This window comes from Aptenodytes forsteri, unplaced genomic scaffold (assembly GCF_000699145.1).
Source record: "Aptenodytes forsteri isolate BGI_AS27 unplaced genomic scaffold, ASM69914v1 Scaffold76, whole genome shotgun sequence".
NCBI lineage: Eukaryota > Metazoa > Chordata > Aves > Sphenisciformes > Spheniscidae > Aptenodytes > Aptenodytes forsteri.
In genome coordinates, this window is record NW_008794444.1 from 287,389 (window position 1) to 308,288 (window position 20,900).

Below are 20,900 nucleotides of genomic sequence, written 5' to 3' on the forward strand. Positions count from 1 at the left end.
AGCTGAGCAAGTTTCTCACTCTGGAATAAGGCAGGGTCCATGCAAGGGCTGGCCTTACGAAACCTCTTCTGTGCAGAAAGTCTGAACCTACTTTGTTGTAGGGTCAACCACCAATCAAAAATAAAGAAGTGTATAAATCAAAGCTGTAACAGCTTCTTCTGCTTTATTCCGCACATGAATTTTCTTATTGTGAAATAAGAGCACCTAATTCAACTATTTTGGAAGATGGAGCTCTGGGTCTTTAAACACTAGACAGCAAGGTTGCAATGGGAGAACAAGGCACACCACCTCTTCCTATGGCAGGGCTTGCATTTTACGAGTTGGGACATGTTGCATTAGTCCACAAAACTGTTAAAACAAATTACTGTTAGGTTTTGTAATAAAAGGTTTGTCTCCACTCACACAAAGGAGCAGAGAGGAGCGACGACAGGTGGGAGAACCCAGATAACCTAATATGACAACCGAGCACCCCAACCCAGCTACTCCCAAGGCTATCACAGGAGAGGGCTCAGCCCCGGTGTCCACGAGTGAAACCCAGCAAGATGAGCCCATGGAAAGACTCTCCATAGCACCTTTCTTAAGGTTGGGCAGGTGCATTTGGACGAGGTGATGACACGATGACTTATTATGGGATGCAGGGAAGAGTATTTTGGGATGGTACAAGACTTTTTATGTGGTGTTTACGGGGAGGAACCAAAGGTCTGGAAAGGGAAGGACCAAGGTGGTTTGGAGAGGTACAGGTGTGGGAAAATAGTGGGACAGAAGTGGCTGGCTGCATGTAAACAAGCGGCTGGTCAGCATGCTTGCCTGGCCTTGCCCTATGCCTGATCAGCGCAGTCTGTCCTGTCTTCTCACTAAATGCCATTTCCAGCTATTTTCCTGAGCAAGGGGCTTTCAGGGGACTGCACGTCCAGGTGCCAGAGCAGGGGAGGGCAAGGACCCAGGGCCAGCTACTGGGCAGACTGCGTGTCTAACGCCAGGTATTGGAGGGAACTACACTGCGCGTGTGTATGCCTGTGTACATACATCTATACACACACACATATGTACATACACACAAGCACACGTATATCCCAGACCTCCATCCTGAACTGCCAGAGAGGGGAACAGGATCAGCACCTTGGTACTGTTTGAGTGCTGATCTGTGCAGCCACTTGTGTACACATACGTATATGTGCATTGTATACGTGTGTTTGTGTGTGCGCCTATTGGCGGTACGTGCTCAGCCTCAGTACTGGCTGGACCTGGGAGCAGGCAGCTGCGGCAGCCTTGCCTTTATCAGGCTACCAATGCTAACAACTAGCATTTCAACTCCTAAGTATCTCAAATAAGCATGTTCTAGTAGAAAAGTGTGCTGGTTTTCGCTGGGATAGAGTTAATTTTCTTCCTAGTAGCTAGTACAGGGCTGTGTTTTGGATTTGTGCTGGAAACAGCGATGATAACACAGGGATGTTTTTGTTACTGCTGAGCAGTGCTGACACAGAGTCAAGGCCTTTTCTGCCTCTCACCCCACCCCACCTTACGCATGATGGAGCCCTGCTTTCCTGGAGATGGCTGAACACCTGCCTGCCCATGGGAAGCAGCGAATGAATTCCTTGTTTTGCTTTGCTTGTGTGCGTGGCTTTTGCTTTACCTATCAAACTGTCTTTATCTCAACCCATGAGTTTTCTCACTTTTACTCTTCCGATTCTCTCCCCCATCCCACCAGGGGGGAGTGAGCGAGCAGCTGTGTGGGGCTTAGTTGCCGGCTGGTGTTAAACCACGACAAAACGGTAAAACAAATCTTAGGAAAAGGAAATGCCTGGGACAGGGTCCTGAGGCCTTTTTGCAATATCTACTGTGGAAGAGAAAAACAAAAAAAAGAAAAGAAAAAAAAAAAAAAGGATATTTCACACAAATACTTATCGTCTTCAGTTCTAACAGAATTAATTTTTCATAATAAAAGGGGTGTGCGGGGAAGACAACAATAAGCTATTTTCCTGTACAGCGTTTTATACACATCTTTTCATGAATCTGAAGCCTCTTTTATAGCAATAACTTTGCTTTCTGGTCATATCTTAAATACCCCTGCCATTCCAGAGGTTGATTTTATGCTTTCACATTGTGTTTGCCTTGCACATTTTTAAGAACATTGTCTGTGTGGTCATAGGCCAAACATATGTTTCACTTAGAACATTTTTTGGTATTGTGGTTAAAATATATCCCATTGCCAAAAATAAATGATAAAAGCAATCCAGGAGAAAAATGAAAAAAAGATTAATAACTATTATGCACATATAAAAATGTAACATTGCAGCATTTTTTTATTAGTTCATAAACTGATTTCTTAAATAGCTCTCCTATTTACTTTTATAAAATAAAGCTTTTTTGTGCAAACAGAAGAAAGTTGTCCAAATGGGTTTAACTCCTCCTCTCCAATAACATAAGGTAATTTTGAAACTAGAAATGAATAAAGCATTTCCCCACTTTTGATAGGTAAACCACCCCTTTAAGACTGTTTTAACTAACTGGTAATGCTAAATGATTAATACATTTTAAAAATAAATCTACCATACCGACCTGCAGGCTTACAGAGTTAATATTTGATGCACACACTCTAATCCTGGGATCAGGAGCACACAGAACAGGTAAAAAGAATACATTTTTGGGTAGATTTTGATATGCACACAGCAAGTCTAGCTCACTGGAAAGAAGCTTGAGGAAAAAGCACTTCAAGAGAAATACTAGCCAGCAACAGGAATTTCAAGCTCCTGGTATTTACTGAGTCCTAAATGCAGCAGGAGGTGGAAGCTGCCATCTTCCACAGAGGCAAGATACTCCACAACAGCTGAGTGGCAGCATCTCGCTTCCTTCAGAGGCAGCCTTTCCCAGCTACCATTGAGTTTCTGCTTCTGCTCTTAATCTGGAAAAGTGAAATACGGGCTGGTTCACCAACCTTGAGCGTTTGTCAGCCCCCACTGACTGACAGGAGGTCAGCAAACTAAAAAAAAAGGACTTGCTACCTAAAAAAATTAAACTGTAAGAGAGTATCTCAAACCCACGTTATCATAATCCAGAAACAACAATATTGTTAAACGTGCACAGACATACTAACAAGGCATCCAGAAAAACAAAAAATTTGTAAACTCATAATGAGATCCATGAGATGAGTAGTACATGTTGTACGCATATACTCACACACGCTGCTTGCCTTTTAAAGTTACATAATGTTTGACTGAAATGAGATATTATGCTAAAGCATTTTAGGACCTCAAAAGCACATGCAAATTGCTCTATACTGAAATTCTCTGAAAGGGAACCCTCAGAAAATACTTTAACATTTGAAAATATTGGTCACCTTACTTAAAATCTGTGAGAGCATCTTATATATGCATCACATTTAGAGCTTGAAATTGTGAAAACTTAAGTGCTATGATCACTGCTGATTTTAGAGGACTACTTTTATTTCTAGCGGATTCTAACACATCCAAATAAAAGCTAATTTTAGGTTTCTATTGTAATTCTTCAAAGGTCCTTTACTTACTAACACACAGTAATTTCTAATATTGTTTATAGCACTGTAAACAGTTCAGTATTGCTCACAATGTGTATTTTTAAAGTTGCTAGTAAACCAAACTAATTTTCTACATTGTGCTTTCAGTTATGACAGAATAATATAAACAAATATAAAAACATTTAAAAGGAAAGGACACCTTTGCAATATAATTACCTGCATGACATCAGTAACATCAATGAAATTAGTTCCCGGAAACTTTGTATCTTCCTCTTCGCTATGTATATCTTCTGGAGTCTTATAAAGACATATTGAAATTGTTAAGTATTGCATATTGGGGGGGAAAAAATGCATTAGCAGAAAAACTTCATGACAAGAATGCAATTAAATCACCACTCACTGTCAACAGCCTGAATCCAGAAAAAATGCTTTACCCACCTTAAAAGTTAGGAGGAATTTCTTTGCATAGCATAAAGACAGATTGTTAGAACTTTTTCTTGTATGCTGACAACTAAAACCTGCTGTTACCAAATCTGATGGAATATCTCAACATCAAAAGTTCTAGGGCAATACCTGTAACTCTTATTAAAAAAACCAGTAAGACAAAATATTGTAAAACATAGCACACAAGAGTCTAGAAGTGTCTTAAGCAATTTACTTATGTGCTATTTCTACAGTGTTATTTAATAATATCATTTTTAAATAATAATCACTATTTTAGTCCACGGTCTCTGTCTTATTCAGTGAATACCTTGACCACAGGGGTCTGGAGAACCTAAGTCCTTAAGTCAGAATAGCAGCTAACACACAGGGAAAACAGAAGGTACAATAACTATACAAAAATTATCACTGCATCACCGTGGCTTCACACTGGCCAGTCTGTGCAATGCACAAGACAGAAGTCCACTGGAAGAAACAATATGCTATCCTGTAAACATGTGCCCTAGTTTACAACCTTGTCATTCAGCATGCAGCAGTTAACCTTTTAGTTGCACAAAAACCTTCATCACTGCTTAGATTAGATTAAAAACACTTCTGAAAAGTTATATGGAAAGAGAATAGAGTAGACAGGCCAGCTCCACACACCACAGGCTACCAGTGAACAGGCTACGCATACATGGCACTAACCACTCAAGTACAGCCAAGGAGCAGGCGGAGGAATGGAGAACATACTCAGTCTTCATGCCAGAACACTGAAGCCAGTATAAATAAGACAGACGTGGGCCAATAAGGGATTACAACTCTTAACAGGACAAAGAAATGCTGTTTTTCAAAGAGTTTTGCTATGGCAATTATTTAATCTTGGAAAAACAGTGTATTGCTGCAATTTTTCATTTTCTTAAACAAATACCTCATATTCTGAATTCTTCAGAATAATTACTCCATTTTTCCTGGAACTGTCTAATTTCTCTAACTAAAACAAGATAATGAGATAACTTTGTAGTAATCTAACATATTTTCTTTTTCAACAAATTTGAATTCTCAGACATTTAGACCAATCAATACCTGTATTACAGCATCGACAGGAGGAAGTGCAGGTTCGGAGCCTGGAAGAACATGGTTTACACTCACACTGTCACTTGAAACACTGTCAATATCTACATTTGGTAACACCTAGGACAGAAAAAAAGCACCAATCTGAAAATCTATGCATTAGCTCAGCTACTATCGTCGAACTTTTTAGATTCTCTCTTCCACTTGCTACTGAGCCACTAAACTTCAGTGACCTCCTTTTCTCATACCTGTATCTGATAATAACTTGGTTCTGAAAAATAAAATACTGTAATGTACAAAAACTAACCCCAGAAATATTCACCTCTTTTCTTGCACTACCTGATTTCTCCTGTTCTCTAATTCCCTGATAATTTGGCTTGCATGTGACAAAAGGTGAGTATACTTGTAACTATTTATATAGCAGATGTGTGTTTGCCTTGCAGTTTGTTTACAGTACGTTGGCCTACAAGCCACTGTGTAGGCTGGTTATTGGCTTCACCTTGCCATGTATCTGGTATAGTAAAATAAAAGGATAATTGTATTACAGTATAGTTTGTAATAAAGGCATGTCCCTTACAGCATCAAAACGAGTTGGGAGGGGGTTTTAAGAACAAAGATTTGAACGCTTGCTTAATTCTTTTTTTGGGGAAAAAAAAATCACCTTAAACATTTAAGAACTGGGTGAAATAACAGCAAAATGCATGTGGGTGGAATACAGCGATACACCAAGGGAACAAACCACATACTACTCTACCTGTATTTAACTTTGAGTTCCATGAATCATTTGTATCTGAAAGGTGTGTGTAGGAGTGTGTATATTCTCAACAATTTGAATCCAAAAGAACGAACATGTAAGAAACATTAACTTCCTTGACAACAGACTCATGTAAAAAAAAATAAAACAACCCAAACAAACAAACAAAAACAAAAAACCCCAACCCACTAGGTAAGGACTGCAATGCTTGATTAATCAGGAGTGAAATACTTGGGTTGACTATCATGCTTGAAACAGAAATCTTAAAGGCCAAAGCAGTCACCCAAGAAAACTGACATTTATATTAATACTTTTTTTATTCCAAGTTTGTTCTGACTCAAAAATCTCATTTAAAAAAAAAAAAAAGAAAATGTGACATAGAACTATTTTACAAACACCCTGCATAGATGTCTTACAGAAGAAATAGTTTTCTATTTTGGTCAAATAATAAAGGTAATTGTTAAAATATGAATAAAGATATTAGCATAGCACGACAACTTCCCGGTCCCTCCATTCTGTATGTTTCTAATGCTAACTGAAAACCATCTACTGATGTCAAAGTAAGTTACTGATGGATGAGACTGTCTTTAGTTAGCATTTATTAAAAGAAACAAACAAATAATCACCACTCTTGACATGTACCTGCACAGACAGTTGAGGTGGATCCTTTTTCTCTGATCTCATCTCTATTACAGCTATGTTTGGTTTTTTTATCTCAACCGGTGGTTTTGGTGGCACTTGCGGAAGAGAGGTTGTAACTGTAACAGGGTGCGGTTTACCTATAACTACTCCAGCAGGCTGCAGCGAGACGTTGCTAATTTGGGTTTGACCTAAGGACAGTTTAAAAATAATTAAAGACATATAAATCTCCAAAGTCAGTAAATTAATAAATTAATTAAAATTAAATTCTGGGTGTCTGTGTTTCACATAAGGCAGACTGAGATCTCGTGTGCAATTACAGAGCAATTAAAAAGTCCCTTATTAACACTAGCTAAAGTATAGTGCTTCACCAGGTAATTTTAAGGCTTTCCCAGCAGAAGCTGTAAAATCAACACTGCCATTTTTTTAAATTATTCACTTTTCTTGACTACGGTGACACCTACTGCTGAAAACGAGAATAACTACATTGTGTTTGCCGTTCCAAAATTACATACCATGCTTCCCCAACCTCATTTTTTCTTAATCATATTCAAATACTATTACACTTAGTATAGCATCCCACAAATTTTTGTTTGAGACACCCTTTTTTTTTTAATAATGATCTTCTTTAAATGCCAATATAATACTAACCCTTCCTGAAACAAGGCCTATATAAAGGTTCTATTGAAGGTCCAAAAATACAGAAGCCATGACAACGAATTTAGTGTTTTTGACACAATCCTCCTGAAATCGTTGGGCTGAAGTCATCGTAAATGTTGAATCCAAGGGCCAATGATTCAGTTCCTGCTTACACCAATACCAAACTTAAAGCCAGAACAAGAACCCTAGAAATGTAAAGTGTACCAAAGAAGGTATGTAACAGCTAAGCAAATAGCAGCTCTGTCAGGGTGTTGCCAGACATCCAGCAAGAAGAATGAGGAGAACCAGAACATTTTAAACTGTTCCCCCATGCAGATTTCCCACGAGAAGGGCAGCTGCAAATCTCACGGGCCAGGGCAAGTCACTGACTTAGGAAGACCTAAGTCGTATTTCCATGAAGTGGCAGTAATTAACCTTCACACATCCCTTCTACAGGTTATTTGCTCCTACCTAGTGGAATAGCCATAGGAATTAGGTGACCTTCAAGTGGACCACAGACTGCTGGTACATCTCGACTTGGACTAAAGAGATACTGATTTTCTTGGGTAAGTGCATATAAAGCATGCTGCTTCCTAGGGCTGGTTACTACCTTCTGTGCGCGAGAAGTCTGTGTTCTTGCTGACTTTACCTTTGTACCTGAAACAAGAGCAGATAAACCACGCGTCATCAATGCATGTACAAACAGAATAATATCACACACTACTAATTTAAGCTCTTCAACCGGAACAGTTATAACTTTTTGCTGTGGGATGGAGGGAGCACGGGAGCGAGACAGGAAGGGTGGAATCTAAAAGTGCTAAGTTAGATGTTGCAGTATTGACAGCAACGAAGGAATTAAAATTACAATTTTTGAACATCTGAGTCTAGCAAATAAAGGCACAGAAATGTGAAGAAAAGGACACAAAGATGGTAGTAGGTTGGAATGAAACGTGCGATTTAGCAGGTGAGAAGAAACCCATGATTTAGGTTTGAAATACAGCATTAGAACAGTATGCAATCCTGGCATAAAAAAGAGACAGGATACAGAATATAGCCAAACTGATCTCCCGTTCATCTGATTAACTGCCTCAATTTTATAAACATGCAGTTTGTCTCCAGCCACAATATTCACAGGTACTCAAAGGAACAGGTATAATCTACAAATTCCTGGTTTAACAACTCACTGCTACTGGAAAATAAAGCCATAACTAATACCTGTAAGTCTTGACTTGCAACATCGAGGAAGCACTGATTTTTTGGTCCCGTTTTGAAAATGTATTGTTAAATAGCCAACCAGAAGTAATTTGTATGTAACAATGTCTAAGCATATAGCAGAGGAGAACGTTTATTGCACCGTTGCATTTCTCACTACACAGTCATGCAAGGTCTTACTCAACCTGTATTCTTTGCAAACAATGGATACTATTAGGGAAATTATTAACTTTTATCTAAATGGATAAAAACTGCCCAAAACATCCCCCCAAAAGGGGTCAGCAATCATGAATCAAACATAAATGCTTCTACTGCTATTTTGTAGGCATTAGGAAAATGAACCTGGAAATAATCATATTGGTAACCAACTCTGTATCTTCACTACAGCTGAAAAATGTCATCTTGCTCCTCTGTTGTTTCTAATCATCACCCTTCCTGTATTAATGGCCAGTTAACACATGGCAACAAGCACTTTTTAGCTCTGCTCACATTTAATAGCTTCCTAATTAACTGAAGAATAAAAGTCAATGATTATAAAATTTAGGGATAACAAAGATTGATAATGTGACTTTTAACAAATGCAGACAAGCAAGTAAAGCAATTCACTCAAGAAGTGGTATTTTTATACACACAAATTATGGGTTGTAAGCCTAGAAACAAGAACGGCAAGTCATAACTCTTCAACGAGAAAATACAGGTCAGAAAGAAGTGTCTCTGGAAAAGGCTTTAAGGTCATGTTGGATAGGCAATGCAATGAGAAATTACAATACAATACTATGGTCAAAGGCATAAATGTAATCCTCGGGTGTCTCAACAGGATGTCAGTGAGGTGGAGCAGGAGAAGGCTTCCATATATGATAATACTGCATTCAGTTCTAATTCTGTATCTCTGTAAATATTAAAATAGATTGGACGTTAAAAGGCCTTTTTCATGTTTTAAGGAGAATCACCTGGAAACTGAAGTAGCTGTAAACTGAAGCCAAAAACTCACTATAAATCCGATACCAAATTTGAAGTGTCCCATTTACTTTTGAACCGTAAGGTATCTAGCCATGGGAAGAAGTAATTAAGGGCAGAATTTCTGATGTCTTTAAATGATGAGCATGTGCCTTTCTGCAAAGCATAGGTTAGCCAGAAAAAACTGTTCTTTAGTCAAAGACAAATTACTGGACTCAGTAACATAAATAGATACAGTTCAGTGGCTTGTGATTTAGAAGAGGTCATACTACGTGATCTAACAGTCCCCCCCGGCCTTGAACTTTTGAGTAAAAGCAGAAATTGGCAACATATCTGTAATACCACCAACTTGTAAAAACAAGGTTCTCACAGTAAGAATGATTAAGTACTATATACACACAGCACCTCACTTTAATTGCTTTCAACTTTTCATTTCCCCCTGAAAAGTTTATTTGCACTGGGCAGAAACTAGACATTTAATTAAACTTAGCTTTAAAAACACAGTGTTTAACATGTATTTATCAGTACAAATTATGCAAGAAAACAACTCCAACTTTTTTTTAGAAATGCTCTCTTACTCATAAAAGTGTTAGTTGGATTTTTTCCTAACTTCCCATAAGAAACCAAGCATTAGTCACTACAGTTTATTTGCAAAGAAAATGGTTGAGAGAGTTATAAAATGACTGAAAAGAGACTCTCCAGATGGCCATTTCAGTCTTAAATAAACATCCTTATTCTAACGCTAATTTAAAACAAGCTCAGTGGACTGCTCTAACAAAATAGAGTCATTTAATAAGTCTGGATTTTCCAGCCAATCAAACCCAAGGCCAACGACTTCCAATAATTTTTAAGCCTTTATCACCTGATACATCAAGGCCAGGAAGGGAATCTGTGGGTGCAGATCCGTGAAGGAAAAGAACTAACCATGCCTAATGCGAGCAAGATTTCTTTCCTTCTTTTTTTAAGAACCTGGTGCTTTAAAGTGCTCATTCAACTTTGTTTCATTTTATTTACACTCCTACTATAGAGGAGTACAGATCTGGTTTTAATTTTATTATTTATACTTTCCTGCCACAACAGCATCTTTCAGAAGAGCAGCCCTCAAAAAAATTTAACTGTTTTGTCTTCATGAGACCCATGTGAAACACAGAAGTATTACTTTTCCATTTTATTGGAAAAGTAGGTGTAGGAAAGCACAAAAATTAAGCAGCTTGACCAACTGTCTTATAAGAAGAGTCAAAGACAAGTAATGCCAGTATCAAACAAAGGCTGACCTCAGTCTAAAGCCATTAAAATCAGAAAACTTGGAAATAGGACACACATTAATTGGAGTGCTATTCTTCTAAGTGACGTGCAAAAAAATCTGTATTCTTCCTTTCTTCCCTCAGATAAGAATACAAGGGGGTGTCTTATTTTACTTAGTGTCAAGATAGAGACAAAAACATAACTTTCTGTAACCGCAGTCTGATGTGAAATAGAGAAAAGAATTTTATGGCGGCTTTATTATTGCAAACACACACGTTGCTGTACTGCTGTGGTATGACTTAATGACTTGGAAGAAAACCACTTTGTGTAAAGGCTATCCAGAGTTCATTCTGTTTTCAGGCAAATAGCTTTTAAACAGTATTTGTCACGTGCAGGAGTTCTGGAAGATTGAATGCAGCATGGATCCAGTACACAGTTTTCTCTTTCATTTCTATTTGCCTCCAACAGAAAACAAGCTAAAGCGCAGGAGCAGCTTATTACAACTGCATGCAACCTGTACCTTTACATTTCACTGACACTACTGAATTAAACACATTAATGGTAGAAAACAGTTAGTATCAAATGACCTACTTATTATGATTAGATTGGGGGGGCACTTTTTCTGCCTCTTTACAAGGCGTTGTTTCTGGAATGATGAAATCGGCCTCCCTGGAAAGGTTGTGACCTTCTACAAAGGACAAGAGCCCATTAAATACAGAAGAAAAATGTCATTTAGGACTCAGCAAAAGCAGAACTGCTGATTAACTATTTTTAAAGAAGTGTCTGTTCTCAATCCAAGTCTTAGAGGTCACTGTATCATTGTTATTGCTACACTAAGTGCTTACTAGCACACATTTTATTCAAAAAAATCTGTACAGAATAAACTAAATTACAGGTGTGCAGCATAGCCAGTAGTCTAAGAGAATGCTGTATCATGCTGGTCCTTCAAATGAGTATACCAGAATTTTTCACAAAAAAAGAAGTGTTTCAAGAGAGGTCAAATAAAATATGAGCAACAAGATTAGCAGTTTTCGTATACCAAGTTCTCACCTTTTGAAAAATAAAGTAAGTATTGAAAAGTCTTCGAGATTTTTGCCAGGACTATAACCCACATTTTCCAGGAGGGTTATGAGAATTGCAAATGCTTTCCACCAACACCACTTTTTCTTCATGGATCACAACTGGGCTCCAGAGCACAGGTAAGAAAAGTGCCAGGCAATGGCATAAAGACTATGCTAAGCGTAACAATAGATTCTTGTACTATTTTGAGGATTTGCCACTGTGGATGTACATCATAGCGTCAAAAAAAAAGACAAAAAACAAAAAAAAAAACCCAAAAAACAGCAGTGCTTTTCTTCAAAGACATATATATGTTTTATACCGTATATTTTAATGGCCTAAAAACACGGTCTCATCAAGTGACTGCCTTCTCATGTTATTCTCTTATATTTCATACAGAATACAATATTTTGACAGTTATAATAAAAACTCGGACACCATTTTTTAAACATGACAGTTAAGATTGCATCAAGTATATTTTCTCTGCATGGGTAACAACAGCGTAAGTGCAAGAAGCGTAGAGGGAAGCCAACTAATATTTTTCCATTTGATGTCCATCCTATTAACTCAATTGTGCCCACTATCACTTTAGCTGCCTCTTACACTTAACGCACTCTTTCTCTCCATCATTATCTTTTATCATGTCATTTGCTCACTCTCTCCCGCAGTGGGAAGATGATACACATCAGTTTTTCTAACATATCAGTTAAAGATTAATCTTAGTTTCTGTATTAAGGATCAGTTGAGTTTTGAAAAGATAACTAGGAAATAAAACAGATCCAATTAAAACATTACTTTCTACTAACTCAAGATAAAGTTTATCTACACTTACCTATGTCAGGTATCATATAGTTTCACTTTTTTATTATTTTTACACATTTTTAATAGGTTTGAAAATTAGAATCTTTTGTAGGCAAAGTGTTAGGATCAGAACTAATGAATGGAACTCATTATTAATCAACTAATAACCTTTATCAATCAAATAACCTTAACAAGCTAGTACAAGAGTTATACCCCACTTTTAACGCTGACTTGACTAACAAAAGAAGTTACTTGCATTTAGCGAACTTAACTGATGCTTCCGATTAACGTCTTTCAGTATTTTTGAGTTAGTAGATGTCATCTTCACACCCATAAATTTAAATTTTTCTATTTCAATTCATGTATTACAGATGGGAAATGGAATATCAGGCTTCCTTAATTTTTCAAATCTCAGTAGATTTCTTAACTCTGAATGAATCAATCATTTAAATGACATGACGGGATAAACCTGACATGAAGAATACATCTCTTGGTAACCTTTATCAAAAGTTGAGTTACTCTTTCAACACACTCAGCTTTCAGGTGCTTATGTCATTACTTCTAGCAATTCAGCTGTTTAAGACTTGGGCAACAATAATATTGTTTTATTTATATAAATAATATTTAAATTTATATAAATAATATTTAATAAACATATCAATATGTTTATTAAATTTAGAAATAAGTATTAATTTGACAATCTAAAATAGGTGAGATACACACTAAGCAAATCTGAAAACCTACTGGTATTTTTTAGTTTTGAAAAGAGCATCTTTTAGAATAGAATAGAATAGTTCAGTTGGAAGGGACCTACAACGATCGTCTAGTCCAACTGCCTGACCACTTCAGGGCTGACCAAAAGTTAAAGCATGGTATTAAGGGCATTTTCCAAATGCCTCTTAAACACTGGCAAGCTTGGGGCATCGACCACTTCTCCAGGAAGCCTACTGCAGTTGCTTAAGCTTTAAATTGAAGCGCAGGTGAACTACGATTAAATAGCTTCATTTATACAAGGAATTCCTAATAGAAAAACTGGGAAGGAAGACCTTGTTCACATCAAGGAATTACTTACCTCTAATACACTCTATCACCTTGGGTCTTTGAAGTTTAGATTTGGGAGACGCGGAGTTGAATCTCAGATATGGTGCTTTTTTAAGCGTGCTACGATGGCCCTGGTAAATTGGTTTCCCATAAACTTGACAGAGATAGTCTTCATTTTGTACCATTGCACTTCCATTCACAGGTCCCTGTTCCCCCCCCAAAAAAAAAAAGTAGGTTACAATTCTTCATGTATGAAAATTTGAAGACATCAGTAGTGTTGCAAAAATCTAGAGGAAAAAATGTAAGAAGTTCTGCAACAAACAGTATAAATTGCAAGCACACATGAAAACTTATGCATGCAGAATACGTACAAGAAGCTTACTAACAGCTGAATAAAATAGCAGGTGCTGGGTAAGACAAATTGATAACAGGACAATGAATTCTACATTAATACACACAGCTTACGCTTCTACAACACATGAAAACAAGGACAATTCTGACAACAGAAATCCACAGGACAGGGCAATCGCTTTCATTTAAAATTATTACAGTTACACATACAAACAATTTTTCATGTGAATACTGCAATCTAAAGCACAGCAGTCATTATCAAAAAAGAAGCCAACTACTTGGGAACTCACAGCTGCCCTTTTTTCTTTCCTCTGCAAACTTTCAGAAGAAAAGTAAGTTCTAAACCTCTGTTTGCTTGTGTTATCTTCTGCTTGCTTCTGCAATGGCTTAGCTGCAGATAGAGGCTTCTTTGTTGAGCATCCTTGGATTTTTTGAGTTTTTCCTTTAATTTCTTTATTGGTCTTCATAGCCTTGATGTTTTGGGCTGTCTTGCTCCATGGGACCTTTTGATCATATTTCACTTGTTCCGAATCATTTCTTGCCATTTCAGCCTGAAGATAAAACATAAACATAATAAAAGGAGATTTTATCTTCAAGGCTATCAGAAAAGTCTGTGGATAACTTTGAAGTTCTGAGAAATGGCCTGTTTTTCATGTTAGCCAGCAACTGTGACCAGTGATTTTCACTAAGCAATGCAAGTTTAAAAATAGAGGTAAATATTTTATTATAGCATACTACATGCTAGTAATAAGAAGCAGTTTTCTCACGTTTTCAAGTTGTGAGTGAATCATGTCTAACTATTGACGTGAAAGAACAATGTAAGGTGCAAAGATATAATGCAAAAACCTGAACTCATTTTTTCCAGCCATACCTGGATTTCTACACTGATTGCCTTAATACACTCATCCACAGTCTTTCTGATACGCATCTCTTCCGATACATCTCTGAAATAGAAGAACGAACTATTTTAGGTCAGTGCTTCTTAAATTGCACAGATTTGTCCCTGGGAAACTAGTGACCTATAAACATTATAAAAAGAGAAACCCAGAACACAGAGACAGTAAGATTATGTACCCCTACAGTCTCCAAAAGGCACTAAGCACACCCTATCCGAGTTTCCCAAACCTAAATCTGTTCTTACATAACGCCACCTGCAAACCCCAGCCCCCGCTTGTATATACTATCATTATTACAAACATCTATGAGTAAGTGGCAGCCATGTGTCAGTTCCTATTCTGATCAAAAACTGAAAAAACAAGGCAACAAAAACATTCCAACTTAAAAGACAAAAAGCAGATGACAAAAATTACTACTTCCTCTAAAAGATAATGATAGTAAATATGATGCCTGGAAAAATATCTTTACATGATGAGAACAGTTACCTTCCTCAGGAAAACACAAGATTAAGGAGCATTTTAATAGGAAAACTTTCATTACAATTCAAGCAGGAGTATTTAACACAGCTAACTAAGCAAAAGTTCTAAAGCCAAAGATCTGCTCTAGGATGACTAATTCTGTAACATTTACAGCTGAATGAAGCCTCTTCTGTTTAGAATTATGAAATTACTGCTTAATTTTCCTATTAATGCAAGTTTGTCTACAAAAAGCTAAATACCCCCTTGTCATGACAGCAGAGCAGTTTGTCCAGACGACAGAGTCTCAGAATTCAGATTTAAGTTCTGGAGCATAGATCGTACCAAGAAGTAACAGGGATCTCTCCAAAAATTCAATTCACATCAGGAGGGTCAAAAAACATTTGACATTCAAGAGAATCATCTCCTGATTGCAGAGAAGAATCAATAAATACTTTTTTCAGGGAACTGCACTAGTTCTCCAATGCACGGAATTAAAAAAATTGAAAGAGTGTTGATAAAAGGTGAGCACATACAATGAGTAGTCACACAAAGCACTGAATAATAAGGTCTAACCTGTTTGTAGTCAGGGCGTTAATAAAAGTATACATGACATCCCCATCTTTTGCACGAATAACAGCTTCCAAATTCTCTTCAAGAACTCTTTTATTGTTTTGAACTCCTCTCAAAATCCTTTCAGCATCCCTCAGTATAGATTTTGGCACTTTAACATTTTGAAGGATGGATGGTTTATTGAGCTGATGATGTTCAGGAAGATCAGATGCAACAGTAGGTTTTTTTGACTAAAATTGAAACAGAACCGCTAGCTTTTAATCAGAGATTGTAATTTCAATTTTGTACACGCTGATCAGAATTCCTATTAATCTATTATCGAATCAATGCCCATCACATGAAATACCGTCCACGTGTACTATCATCAACTTCAATTACCCAAGAACATTCAGTATGTTGCAAATGTATTTAAAAGTTAAGCAAATGGAAAGACATCCAAAAGCTCTCAAATGCTAAATGATGTAATGTATGAGAAGCAATGCTAATGAAGCAAATAAGCATGTGAAAAGATAGCAATTAGATACATGAAGTAAGTATTACATCCAAATCTCTCCATGTAACAGTATTTAAGTATAATTAAAAGCATAATAAAACCCAAAGTCCTCTAAATATATGCATTCATTTGGCATCACTCTATCCCAAGAAACACCAGGCAATACACATAAGCTTTAACAACAACAAAATAAATCCCTCAACAGCACCACAATCCTCACCCCCTTTCGCTGATTTTTACTTTTTATAAGAAACAATGAAGCAACTATTAGTCTTTTACTTTGCAGAACCCTTTTGCAGAGATAAAAATCAAGCGTATATTAGCTGCTAAATACAAAAGGAAGGGACACAAGTACATGGGAAACCAGGAGCCATACAGCTATAGTTCTCACATTCATTCTCACACTCCTGATGCAACGCAGAGGGCCCCAAATAGAGTGCTTCATTTTCCAGAAAGGAAGCAAAAAAATTTAAAAAGTGATAAATGTATGTAAAGAAAAATAAACCCCAAACCAAAAACAAAATACCCAAACTTGAGTAGACTCTGAAAGCATTAACTGAATGAACAGAAAAAAATCTCACAGATTAAAAATCAGTTTTGGCTTTAAGGCTACTTTTTTATCAAATCAGAATTAAACAGAAGTTTATGTTCTAACATGTGTACTGCCAAAGCACAACAGACACAACAAAATACAAATCAACACACTGATCCCATGATTTTGGTTTTGCCTGGTGAGAAAAGGACAATATACCAAATTATTTACCAATTTTATATAGGTTTTCATTTTAAAATGAAACTTTTTGACAAATACTAGCTCCATAAGACAGGTGAAATTTGCGAGAAAATGTAAGAAATACATATACATGTTCAACTGTAAAATGATGTAGACTTGCCAATTAGACTCAGATCATGAAATGGTAGTTGTATTAGCAGTCCACACCGTGCCCGTTTTGAGGTGGCAGCTTTCTGCCAGACATTTGTATTATTCCCTCAAGTTAGCTCACTAAGATTGAATAAGACAAGTTAAAGAACGAGTTAAATCTTGCTTTGAGTAATGTAATCTGTACATAATGGCAACTTTTTCAAAAAAATACAGGTATGCAATAGTTACTGTAGTGTTCTCTCATTGCAAGCATATTCAAAACTGTTTCAGTATTACAGTATTTAAAAAAAAAAAAAAAAACATAAAAATTCAAGGTATACCTTAATAAGATCATTCATGTCTGATTTCCATGAATTTGCTTCCTAAAAAGACAGAAGAAGAGCTGTTGAAACTTACCTAAAGACAGATCTGTCAAGGTAAAATCTAGAGTAGATATTTGATCAATTTAAACGAGCACAATGAATTCCTTGTGAACTACTAAATCTCACTGCACGCTTCTTTTGGATTAGAGCACCACCTTCTGTTCCATCTCAACCTATCCCAGTTAATTCAGGCCTTTCATTTGCTTGTATGACAAAGCTAGCGGTCATTTATCCCAAGCATTTATTTTCTCACTCTACATATCTCTCAATGATGAGAAGTCAATAGCTCAGTATCCAATTGACTCAACTCCACACTTGCTGAAGTCATCATCTCTGTCTTCTTATTGACCTTTTTGATAAGAAAGAAGATATTTGAATCCATTTATGTCAACTGTCTCTTTCTCACCTGCCATTCCTTCTCCCATCTTGTCCTGTTCTGCCTACACTAAGGTATGTTATTCAATGTAAGTTTTTAGCAATAGTGGTAAGCAAATATTTGCAACATAAATGGGGCACATGGCATCGGTTCTCTTACTAGTAGGAACAGTTAAATGTGCAATCCATTAATATCTTACAAAATCTATGAAACAATGCATCAGCTATACTATAAGATATGACAGATGAAGCTATGATTTCTAAAGATACAGTAACAAATAACTGGCAGGTAATACACAGTAGTTTTAGGGGAAAATGCAAGCTGAAACCTTCAACCACAGACACAAACCAATAGAATCAAATGGAATCAAACCTATTGTGTTCCAAGCCAATTCACAAACCTGTGGATATTGAAGCCTTTCTTCTTTCCCACCGCTTACGTTTACAAGAACAGAGAGGACCACAGCAGACAGGTTAAATGATCAGGTATACCTTGCTTCCACATGCAACCAGTTTAACAAACAGATAAAAGCCTCAATTTTCAAAAGCCAGACACAAGTTACATGTTTGCCAGCACAGAACCATTCTAGCACCAAAGGTATGAAATCATTAGCATGAGAAACAACACAATGATGTATGCCAGGCAATTCTTTGGAAACAGCACTCTTTACTAAAAGAAATGGCAAAATGAGAAAGGAAGGAGCTTAACTCATCCCTAAAGTTGACTGCAGATAAATAGAACATTGTTCTTTCCCAAATGGGAATGTTACATCAACTCTGTAGCTCTAGTATCACAGGAAGAGAGCAAGCAGAAAACAGGCACTGAAAATATCTGAAACCTTAAAACCAACAACTAAATAAAACACCTTTTTTTTTAACCTGTTTTGTTTGGTAGAATGGCAGTGAGCCTCTACAGTCTAGTCCATTGCAAACTCACTGGGATATTACTCAGGCTCAAAGCCCTTCCACATACAAAGACTGCAATATTTCAAGTAATTGTAAACAAATGTCAGTCTTTTTACAGAGGTAGAAGCAAGGGCAACTCTTTTACTGATACCAGACCTCTAAGTTTTTCCTCTACATTTTTTATTCCCCTTATTCAAACTCTTGGTCATTCCGATAACATGGACTTTACCTGTAGCATGTCATGCATTTCTCTTCTCAACTGGCCAAGATCTTGAAGTAAATCATCTGCTTTTTTCACCGTTTTCTCAACTGAACTGCAATTTTGGAAGGAGCTTTCAAAAGCGGGGGATGAGTCTGTACGCAAAGCAGTATGCCTGATGGGAGAAACACTCCTGATTAAGTCTCATGGCTCCTCATGTGGCCCAAGAAAGTAGCCAACTTTGAAACTGAGCATGAATTTAAAGTGCAAGAATGCCAAACCTTTATCTAAAATGGAATTTGCTTTTTCATCTGAGGTTATTGGGTTTTCTCTGTTTACCACTTAACACCTTGAGCTGGATCCTTGTATTTTGAACAGTGAGACTACATCTAAAATTCAGATCTAATAGAGCAACATTTAAACTTTGGATACCCTTCCACTTGAAGCAATTAATATTTTTGTCTATACTATCATAAATAAGACAGTATCTATGTAGCTGTTTCTCATTATGTTAGTGAAATGATGACATCAAACTATGGCCTGGGGAAAATATGTTTCAGACTGGATGGCTAAAAAAATCTCCTAACTCACTCTAAAGCTTAGAAACTGGTAGGCTGCTGCTGCTGCTTCCCAACAAAGCGTTCACATACAGCTCCCGTAAGCAGGCAGCTTGGAGTCTCACTGACAAGGGCAATTCCACTTTAACACCACACCTGTATAGCTGGCTTCCTGACACTACTCCACAAGCTGCTGCAACAGAAGAAATATACTCAGAAGACAGAAAAGCACTCCAAGTGATGCCCACTGACCTCTGAGAAAGGTGTTACAAACTATCCTTAGCACCGAGCTGTCATCTACCTTCAGTACGACAGGAAGTGCAGAAGTAGCATAGAAATACCGCTGCTCCGGTGTTTTACTTCAAGCACAGCTTTGTCAGACTCAAGGACCACACCAGTGACTCTATTACACCATCAATATCTAATACACCTTTCTTGATTTCATTAAAACAAACAAAAAATCTTCCTCAATTTTGGATTGTTATGTTTACCTGTCTCTCTCAGAATGCCAGCTCATTTTATTACTGTTTAATGTTGCCTTCTCAGAAAACTCCGTTTGCCTCGGTGGCATTTCTTGAGAATTCAGAATATGCTCAAGAAGTCTCCCTTCACCTAAGGCAGAAAAAAAAGAAAGTTACACTTACTGTTAAGTTTGTTCAAATGTATTAAATACCTTCTTTTCTTTTCCAGATATTTCACCATTATATAATAATCACCAAGGACAGTAAAAATATTTTTTTAAATTTTAAAATACAGATTTACTTCAGATAAGACAAGTCACATAAAACCACTCGCACTAATCTATCTCACTATGACTGCTTTACAATAGCAAAGTCAGAAAACACATGAATGAAACTGTGACGGCAATTAACTGAGTCACAGAGAAACATTCTGTCCATAATGCCACAGATTTGTTCGTCTTCCTTTGTCTTGTTTCATTTATTCCTGGACCCAAGAAACAATAGGAATACGTGACAGCTTTGTAAAAGAGAGATAGAAGCAGCAGTCTAAGAAGGATCTGATAAAGACACGAACAGGCATTTTGTCCATGATGTTAGAGTACAATGGCTGGATCTTTTAAATGTTCTTCCTCAATCTTAGATCCTCAAACAATTTTAAACACAACCAACTAAAAAAAGATGCTTTATTTTTTGATGAAATGTTAAAAACTGAGTTTCATGCCACTAAACTGATCAAAGGCAGTAAAAAAAAAATTACTTCACATTTGCTTTACTCGTGCTGTTTTCATTACGATAGCCCAGAGACCCTGTGGTATCCATGTTTTTGGGAAAAAAATTTCAATTCAACTGTCGTGGTTTAACCTCAGCTGGCAACTGAGCAGCACACAGCTGCTCGCTCACTCTCCCCACCCCCAGTGGGATGGGGGAGAGAATCAGAAGAGTAAAAGTCAGAAAACTTGTGGATTGAGATAAGAACAGTTTAGTAATTGAAATAAAATAAAATAATAATAACAACGACAACAACAGTAATGATAATAGAATAATACACAAAGCA

General features: G+C 37.0%; 1 protein-coding gene across 1 annotated transcript in view; it reads right to left on the reverse strand.

Moving 5' to 3' along the window:
* The window catches only part of KIAA0586 (KIAA0586 ortholog), a 76,192-nt gene that overhangs the window by 46,514 nt on the left and 8,778 nt on the right, over positions 1 to 20,900 (reverse strand). Inside the window, exons 9-19 of the mRNA XM_009289824.2 lie at positions 19,877 to 19,997; positions 18,859 to 19,003; positions 17,307 to 17,348; positions 15,614 to 15,840; positions 14,557 to 14,629; positions 13,976 to 14,236; positions 13,366 to 13,540; positions 7,491 to 7,676; positions 6,384 to 6,571; positions 5,000 to 5,107; positions 3,710 to 3,790 (exon numbers count right to left, since the gene is read on the reverse strand). Coding sequence (XP_009288099.1) covers positions 3,710 to 3,790; positions 5,000 to 5,107; positions 6,384 to 6,571; positions 7,491 to 7,676; positions 13,366 to 13,540; positions 13,976 to 14,236; positions 14,557 to 14,629; positions 15,614 to 15,840; positions 17,307 to 17,348; positions 18,859 to 19,003; positions 19,877 to 19,997 — 1,607 coding nt within the window. The remainder of the gene's footprint in view (positions 1 to 3,709; positions 3,791 to 4,999; positions 5,108 to 6,383; positions 6,572 to 7,490; positions 7,677 to 13,365; positions 13,541 to 13,975; positions 14,237 to 14,556; positions 14,630 to 15,613; positions 15,841 to 17,306; positions 17,349 to 18,858; positions 19,004 to 19,876; positions 19,998 to 20,900) is intronic.